General features: G+C 42.4%; 1 protein-coding gene across 1 annotated transcript; it reads right to left on the reverse strand.

Annotated features, from left to right (window-relative positions):
• On the reverse strand, window positions 1-8,608 carry LOC112265729 (heme-binding protein 1). Its single transcript, XM_024443289.2, has 6 exons — window positions 8,501-8,608; window positions 3,137-3,322; window positions 2,581-2,672; window positions 1,984-2,125; window positions 1,480-1,663; window positions 1-210 (listed from the first exon to the last, which is right to left on the reverse strand). Exons 2-6 carry the CDS (start codon window positions 3,294-3,296, stop codon window positions 36-38), a joined length of 753 nt encoding a protein of 250 aa, XP_024299057.1. The 5' UTR covers window positions 3,297-3,322; window positions 8,501-8,608; the 3' UTR covers window positions 1-35.
• Between the last annotated feature and the right edge of the window lie 955 nt (window positions 8,609-9,563).

Below are 9,563 nucleotides of genomic sequence, written 5' to 3' on the forward strand. Positions count from 1 at the left end.
TCGGGGGGGTGATACAGGAGGATGTTATAAGAGCTTTAGGGGTCTCGTCGGATGAACCAGATCTCGTTTCTGCGGCAGGACACCCCAGGGTTGTCGTAGACGGCCACCATGTAGGAGTTGCGATGCATCTCCTCGCTGGGGCCCAGCATCTCCCACAGCAGGTTGATTTGAGGCATGATTGTCTCCTCCGTGGTGGTTCCGAAGAACGTCCTACAGAAGACCGCATTTGTTATTCGTGTTTAAATACTGGCATTACTGCTATTAAGTGGTTATTTTTTACCTACAGTATTTTACCCAGACATCGTACCAATGCAAAGTAGTGTGTGAGTCTAGCTAGTACGTATCCATTATCTATAGAAGTTAGCATAATTAATACTGTTTGGGCTGATTCCCCACACACAGATTAAGCCTAGTAGTGGACAACAACAACAAAAAAAGCTCAATGTAGACGCCATTGAAAGTGCTTTTAAATTCAGGACTGGGTTTAAATGGTTCTACAGCTACACCATCGAGAGCATCCTGACTGGTTGCATCACTGCCTGGTATGGCAACTGTTCGCCCTCCGACCCTAAGGCACTACAGAGGGTAGTGCGAACGGCCCAGGACATCACCGGGGCCAAGCTCCCTGCCATCACCGGGGCCAAGCTCCCTGCCATCCAGGACCTCTATACCCAGGCGCTGTCAGAGGAAGGGACAAATTGTCAGACTCCAGCCACCCTAGTCACAGACTGTTCTCTCTGCTACCGCACGGCAAGCGGTACTGGAGCACCAAGTCTAGGTCCAAGAGGCTTCTAAACAGCTTCTACCCCCAAGCCATAAGAGTCCTGAACACCTAATCAAATGGCTACCCAGACTATTTGCATTGCCCCCCACCCTCTTTTACACCACTACTACTACTACTCTCTGTTATCATCTATGCATAGTCACTTTAATAACTCTACCCACATGTACATGTTACCTCAACTAACCAGTGCCCCCGCACATTGAGTCTGTACTGGTACTCCCTTGTATATAGTCTCGCTAATGTTAATTTACTGCTAATGTTATTAATTACTTGTTCCTTTTATTTCTTATCCGTATTACTTATTTAAAAAATATATATTTTTGGGGGGGATACGTACTAGCCATTATAAAAAATATATATATATATTTTTTAACTGCATTGTTGGTTAGGGGTTTGTAAGTAAGCATTTCACTGTTGTATTCGGCGCATGTGACTAATACAATTTGATTTGATTTAATCTGTGTCCGGGAAACCAGCCAATATAGTAAAAAAAACATGGATATTATCACTAATCTGACTAATTATTTCCACCCATTTTGGCTATACATTGTCTATCTAAATACATTGTCTATTTTTACATGTAGAGATGTAAATAGGTCAGAATAGGTCTCAAAACCACAGGCGAAGTAGAATAGGCCTCAAATCAAGCCTGGAGCTTGAGTACCGAAGTCAGCCACAGGTGGGAGTGTCCTTACAGGGTGATGACTCGTAAAGCCTCCCTTTGGAGTATGGTGATGTCTGGGTCCGTTGGCTGGGGCGGGTTGGCCTGGAACTGAGCAGGCAGGTAGTATGCCGTCAAGATGTTCTTCTGAAAGCCATTGCCATCCTCCAGCATTTGGATACTGTTCACAATGGGTACAGTCATTCCCAAGTAGCGTCCTGTTGATACGAGAGTGTGCTATTATGATTACTCATTGTTATACTGTTCTTACTATCTTTAGGGCTATGGTAAGGATTAGGATTACTTATGTAAGTACAGTGTAATAATGACTAAAAAAATATACAATAGAGTGGAGGCCCCAAATCAATAAATTGTGGATACACTGTACTTAGGGTTATGATAAGGGTTAGGGTTACTGCTGTAAGTAGGGTGGAACAATGAATGATTACAATATAGTTGAAACAATGAGTGATTACAATAGATGTTGCACTATACTTACATCAATAATTTCACAGTAACATGAACACTAAGGCCTTACCGACAGAGTTTTCCTTGCAGATGAATTTCATGAGTTTCATAAAGCCCATGGAGATGCTCTGCTCGTACAGCTTCTCCCCTTTAATGATGCACGCCCACTTTCCTGCAGGGTACACCCTCTCCTCAAACAGCACCTCGCCCATCTGAAGAAATAGACAAACACACACTTCGTTATCCAGGGAATATAAGAGATCTTCCACTTCACTTAGCACTCAAGCAATGGCATGGATTCTCAAGCTGAAACACAGACGCGCACACACACACACACCCAACATAAATTGCACTCAAGCAAACGCATGGTTGGTCATAAGGCAACACAAACACAGATTTTACACACCACATTGCACTCAGGCATTTACACAAATCCGTGTGTACATACACACAGCTTTCGTGATTTATTTAACACTCAAAAGTGCATGTGCCAGACACTCAAAAGAACGACAAGAAAATGGCTTCATTTAGCTTTTACTAAAGACTTTCCTTCACTTCCTGCCATTACATAGACAGATGACCCAGAAAATGGAACAGCCAGCCAACATATCTGCCGTTGTCATCCTGACCTAAGATTGGTATCAAGTGGAAGGGAGACATACTTTACCTTTTCATGCTGAGAGATGGAGGAAAAGGGGACCTGCTCTCTCTCTTGGGCTTGGTTCCGCTGTGTCAGCTCTTGAATTGGTCCTGTCATTTCTATCAAAACAACACAGGGGGCCTCTTCATTTTTTTTTTTTAAAGATGACAGAGAGCAGTGTGAGAGCAAACCTCACTGGCAAAAACCTCACCGGAACCAAGTGAAGTGGGGGGAAATTAGTCATTGGCTTATGCCTCATAAAAGGAACACAGTGCTAATGTCAAGTATTCAAGTCTCTAGGAAAATGGGCATGCTCTAATAGCTATAAGCTTCTCACTAGATCCTAAACTGATACCCATTTGAGTAAGCCATGAGAGACTTCAATACACACACTATAACAATCAAGTCATACTGCTGAACTGCAGACAAGATGTAGCAACTAGAATCTGAGATGTTATTTAAACTGTTGGAAGAAACCATGTCCTGTTGAAAAGAGTCTGATTTCTCAGACTGATTGTCTCCAAATACACTGCTGCCAAGCAACTACCTCCAATGGGACTATTTTACTCCGCCTTTCGCTTACCTCGGGGGACGGACACCTGGTGTGTGCTGGCGATCGCCTGCCAATGGGTGTACAGCCTCTGCTGCTCGTCGTCCTCCATTGGCTCAGGGTTGTCAGTGATGTCATTGTCCAGCTCTTCATCCTCCAATCCGTCAAGATCCTCGAGGGAGATTAGCGCCATTGTTTTTGTCGACAGGCCGGGTAGATCTGCAAATACAACACCAAGAAGACAAATGTTACTTTCCTAGAAATAGGGCCATTGTTAATGTCCATTTCACCTGGGTATTTAGGCCTACTAAGAAATGACTTGGTTGTGGCATGGCTGGTCTAGTGTTAATGCTGCAGCCTCCGCCACACGTCTACAGTGTCGGCATTGGTTTGAATTGGGATTACCGCCCTTTGACACAAAAATCTCCGACTTTCCCCACGGTCACCCTCATTCACTATTTGTTCAATAAAAATCAGAAAATCCCATACATACAATAAAAAGACACGATCAAACTGTGACAATGTATATTACACTGTAATAACCAATTATTTTGTAAGTACCAAAAGTAACTATTGTTAAAATGTCCCATTAAAAAACACAAAAACAGTACCATCAAATAATATGCTACCATACTATTACCAGTAGAAAATAGAACACTTTACATGTTTCAGTCATTTATTCACTGAATGTAGGCTACACAGGACATATTATGATTTGTACAGTATCACGGATAGGCTGACGTAATACCATGTAGGTACATGAAGCTGTTTTGACACGGACTTCACTATTCACGGGATCATATCAAACCTGCTTGTCAGACCTTTTCAAAGAAGCTTAAGGGGGATTGGTGCCTGTGGTAGGAGGCTTATCACTATCTCCGCAAATTACCAGAAAGGGCACCATATGTTAGACAAATGTGAGTTTAATTACAAATGGCCAATTACATATTCTATCAGATGAAAGGGTATACATTTATTATTCCATAACATTTGTTGCCGCATAATAGGTCTTGTGCAAAAAATGCATAACATTTCAAGTGAGGGCTCCAAATCAAGGTGGTTCATTCAGAAAGTGTCAGCTGCAGTCAAAGAAATCTTATAATTCTATAATTCTATGGCTACAGTAATGTGAACTAATCTTATACACCATATAAGTCATTAGCGGCAGGGTAGCCTAGTGGTTAGAGCATTAGACTAGTAACCGGAACGTTTCTAGTTCAAACCCCTGAGCTGACAAGGTACAAATCTGTCATTCTGCCCCTGAACAGGCAGTTAACCCACTGTTCCTAGGCTGTCATTGAAATTAAGAATTTGTTCTTAACTGACTTGCCTAGTAAAATGAAAAAATATGTTTTTAAAAAGCTCATATATGCTTATAAGAAGTAATAAAGCATTTTAATGTTAGCTTATAGGGCTTTTGTAACAAACTTAAATAAACACAGTAGCCTACACCGTCGGGCTACTGTTGTGCCATCATGGGGACACAGGTTTGAAAATGTACAGTAAAGAAACAGCACAAATTCATCTTTATTGCACACGCTACAGGACTGTTTTGGGACTGTTTTGCTAGCACAGACTAGAATATGTTCTGGGATTCATTGAACGGCATTGAGGATTATACCACCTCAGTCACCGGCTTCATCAATAAGTCTGTTGATGACATCCCCACAGTGACAGTATGTACATATCCCAACCAGAAGCCGTGGATTACAGGCAACATCCGCACCGAGCTAAAGGCTGGGGCTGCCGCTTTCAAGGAGCGGGACACTAACCCGGACGCTTATAAAACATCCCGCTCTGCCCTCTGACGAACCATCAAACAGGTAAAGGGTCATTACCGGGCTAAGACTGAATCCTACTACACCGGCTCTGATGCTTGTCAGATGTGGCAGGGCTCGCAAACTATTACGGACTACAAAGGGTAACACAGCGGCAAGCTGCCCAGTGACGCGAGCCTACCAGATGGGCTAAATGCCTTTTATCGGTCGCTTCGAAGCAGCCAACACTGAAGCATGCATGACAGCACCAGCTGTTCCGGACGACTGTGTGATCCCGCTCTCCGTAGCCGATGTGAGCAGGACAGTTAAACAGGTCAACATTCACAAGGCCGAGGGGCATGACAGACGGATTACCAGGACGTGTACTCAATGCATGCGCGGACCAACTGGCAAGTGTCTTCACTGACATTTTTAACATCTCCCTGTCGGAGTCTGTAATACCTACATGTTTCAAGCAGACCACCATAGTCCCTATGCCCAAGAACACTAAGGTAACCTGCCTAAATGACTACCGCCCCATAGCGTTCACGTCTGTAGCCATGAAGTGCTTTGAAAGGCTGGTCATGGCTCACATCAACTCCCTCATCCTGGAGGTCATCACTAAGCTAAGGACCCTGGGACTAAACACCTCCCTCCGCAACTGGGGACCCTGAACTTCCTGACGGGCCACCCCCAGGCAGTCAGGGTAGGCAACAACACATCTGCCAAGCTGATCCTCAACACGTGGGCACCTCATGGATGAGTGCTTAGTCCCCTCCTGTACTCCCTGTTCACCCACGACTGCGTGGCCAAGCACGACTCCAACAGCATCATTAAGTGTGCTGACAACAACAGTGGTAAGCCTGATCACCGACAACAATGAGGCAGCCTATAGGGAGGAGGTCAGAGGTCTGACAGTGTAATGCCAGGACAACAACCTCTCCCACAACTTGAGCAAGACAAAGGAGTTGATCGTGGACTACAGGAAAAGGAGGCCCGAACACACCTCCATTCACATCGACAGCCTGTAGTGGAGCAGGTCGAGAGTATCAAGTTCCTTGTTGTTCACATCACCAACAAACCATCATGGTCCAAACACCTGAAGACAGTTGTGAAGAGTGCACGACAACACATTTTCCCCCTCAGGAGATTAAAAAGATTTGTCATGCGTCCCCAGATCCTCAAAAAGTTCTACAGCTGCACTATCGAGAGCATCCTGACCGGTTGCATCACCACCTGGTATGGCAACTGTTCGACATCTGACCGTAAGGCGCTACAGAGGGTAGTAGCGCCTTACGGTTTTATATCTTTATGTTTGAAGCCTGAAATGTGGCAAAAGGTCACAAAGTTCAAGGGGGCCGAATACTTTCGCAAGGCACTGTATATACTAGGCGGTGTCAAAGGAAGGCCCAAAAAATTGTAAAAGACTCCAGTCACCCAAATCATAGACTGTTCTCTCTGCTACCACACGGCAAGCAGTACCGAAGGGCCAAGTCTAGGTCCAAAAGGGATCCACCAAACCATAAGACTGCTGAACAATTAATCAAATGTCCACCCAAACTATTTACATTGACCCCCCCTGCCCTTTGTTTTTACACTGCTGCTACTCCCTGTTCATTATCTATGCAGTCACTTTATCCCTACCTACATGTACAAATGACCTAGACTAACCTGTACCCCTGCACATTGACCCGATACCTGTACCCCTTGTTGGGGTGGCAGGTGGCCTAATGGTTAGAGCATTGGGCCAGTAACCGAAAGGTTGCTGGATTAAATCCCTAGGCTGACAATGTAAAAATCTGTTGTTCTGCCCCTGAACAAGGCAGTTAACCCACTGTTCCCCGGTTGGCAGTCAATGTAAATAAGAATTTATTCTTAACTGACTTGCCTAGTTAAATAAAGGTACAATAAAAAAAAATATAGCCTTGTTATTGTGTTACTTTTATTAAAATGTTTTACTTTTGTTTATTTAGTAAATATTTTCTTAACTTATTTCTTGAACTGCATTGTTGGTTAAGGGCTTGTAAGCATTTCACAGTAAGGTTTACTACACCTTTGTACTCGGCACATGTGACAAATACATTTCGATTTGAAAAGCTGATTATTGCTTCATCTGGAAATGTTGTTCCGAGGCTCCTTTTCAAGGGTGTGACGCAATTGTGGAGCCGCTGGAGGCCAAATTGAGCTAACAATGCGGAGGGCTCTGTGTAGCTCCGCATTGACATGATTGGTTGACTATAGGTGGGGGCGGTATATCCTGTATAAAATACAAACATGGAGTCTTATCAGAACAAGTTCACAAAATAAATACATATTTATGATACAAAAAGGAGTTAACTCCTGGAAGGAGATCAGGGAGGTAAATTGGGATAGATGGATTTCTACACATTCAACAAATCTGATCAAACAAAGTTGATGTATTGTAACAGGCCCAAAATGTAGTTACTAAAATCAGATGTGGATATACTTCGCTGGTTTCGCTGCATAACATTTAGAAGTTGTCCCTTTTCAGATTTAGAAGTGCTGCTATGCTCCCGTTCGTTTAAGCTGGTAGCATAGCTAGCATTCAGAAATCAGTGGTAGTATTCAGTCGGTTTTAACTGCAAGGCAGTTGATTGATGACATGAACATGTATTGGGATTGACATCCATACAAGCATTATACTTTGATGTTTACCTCAACATAGTGTAAAATAAACAATAGCCTAAATGTAACCCGATTTTGCTGGATGGGGAGATGCAAGTGGAAAACGGTGCAGCATTTTTACTTAACGGTAGAATTGTCTGAGCTCCTACTCCAACATCTCAGAAGAGGTAAGGTCTTGTCATTTCGTTTGGCCAGTTATTCGTAATTAGCTAACAGACTATCACTACGAGTGGTGCGGTGGAGACCAATTTATTGGATGCGTACGACAGCTCCCCAAAGCGCAAGTATGAATGCTTTGACTTCAACAGAGGTGGCATCTCAGTAAACGCTGTACTGCTGCTACAGATGCCAGATTGACCATAAATCGGCTTTTACCCCACATAAACATTTTAAAACTCTGTTTACTGCGGCAGGTGGGTTGCACATTACTCAACACAAACCAAACACAAAAACACTACCAGCGCACGCTAACAAATCCACTAAAAGGAGTTCACAGCAGCACGGACTTCATTAAAGATTTTACTACAACATCCGATTAATCATCGCTGGCGAACAATTAAATGGGCTGTGAACTCACTGAGAGCGTCAAATCCATGATGCATTGTGCGTAAATGGTGACACTGGCTGAACTACAAATAGTAATGAGTAGTTAATTATGACGCAAGGTAATTTGTAGATCAGTCAGTCGGCAGTCGCCTGCAATGTCGAACAAGAACACTGACTGCACTGCATTACAGCAAAAGTAGGTCAACCCTTGGGAACCAGCACACCCAAAAACGCAGCAAAAATGTCACTGGGGTTGCAAGAACGTATATGCCATAAAGCTAATAGGCTTTAGGATAGACAGCTTATAATTATATTTTTTGGATAAACCACAATCGCTTATTAATTGTGTAGGTTCTGTGGACATTTGGGCAATTTACCTATTAATTTGTTATGCTTCCCTGAACACTAGTTTAGACCAAAACATTGTGATAAAAGTCGGCGTTCTTACCTGGTCAACAAAGTACAGGATTGTAGTTGAGCACTACTTCTTCTGACCTACAATCAAAACAGGAGATATAAGTGCAATACCGCACTAGTATTCTGCCAGCAGCACAAACGATGGCCTCACTTTGTATGCTTAATGACGATTCCTTCAAAATAAAAGCACGCATTTCAAAACATTGAAATGTGGATAATTAATTCGAAAGATACAGTACTACATTTTAATCAATGTCCCCTTTATACTGTGCTTAAAAGCAAATGTAAAAAGGACTTTATGGAAACAATTACAAATATGCTTCTAAAAACATTTTGTAAGACCACTATCAAAAAATACGATGTTCAGATCGTAATACTCAGTAGAGTGGGGTCTGTATAATCTATATATGGTGTTATTTAATGGGGGACTGAAGTCTAAATTCCCAGCAGGACTTTATACTCCACCTACAGACCCTACTGAGTATTCCCAACCCACTTTTACCTCAGCAAATACAATCGTTTTTTTTTATCGTAAAACCCATACAGTATGTAATTAATTTACAGTGTATTGTTTTGCAATGAATGGAGTGGGTGGAGTCACCAGCACTCTGTATTAAACCCATTGCCCAGCACAAGAGACCAATTTTAGTTTTGCAGACTCTATATTGAGTAATTCCGATTACATATTGTATTTTGTTAAAAAGGTGTATTTATTTAAAGAATGACTGCCCCTAAAATGCAACTAATCCCTTTTAAAATGGCCTATGTGGCTTCGATATGAGTCAGAGACATTTATTCTAGTGTCAAAATTGACTACAAAGTGGAAATAGGATCATTTTTGTCATAAACGCAGTCTCGTCTAAAATAGATTTTTAGTTTTTTAGTAGAAAAATATAAACGCAACATGTAAAGTGCTGGTCCCATGTTTCATGAGCTGAAATAAAATATCCCTGAAATTTTCCATAAGCACAGAAACCTTATTTAGCTCAGATTTTTTGCATAAATTTGTTTACATCCCTGTTAGTGAGCATTTATCCTTTGCCAAGATAATCCATCCACCTGACAGGTGTGGCATATGAAGAAGCTGAATAAAC

Source organism: Oncorhynchus tshawytscha, linkage group LG02 (assembly GCF_018296145.1).
Source record: "Oncorhynchus tshawytscha isolate Ot180627B linkage group LG02, Otsh_v2.0, whole genome shotgun sequence".
Taxonomy (NCBI): Eukaryota; Metazoa; Chordata; class Actinopteri; order Salmoniformes; family Salmonidae; genus Oncorhynchus; species Oncorhynchus tshawytscha.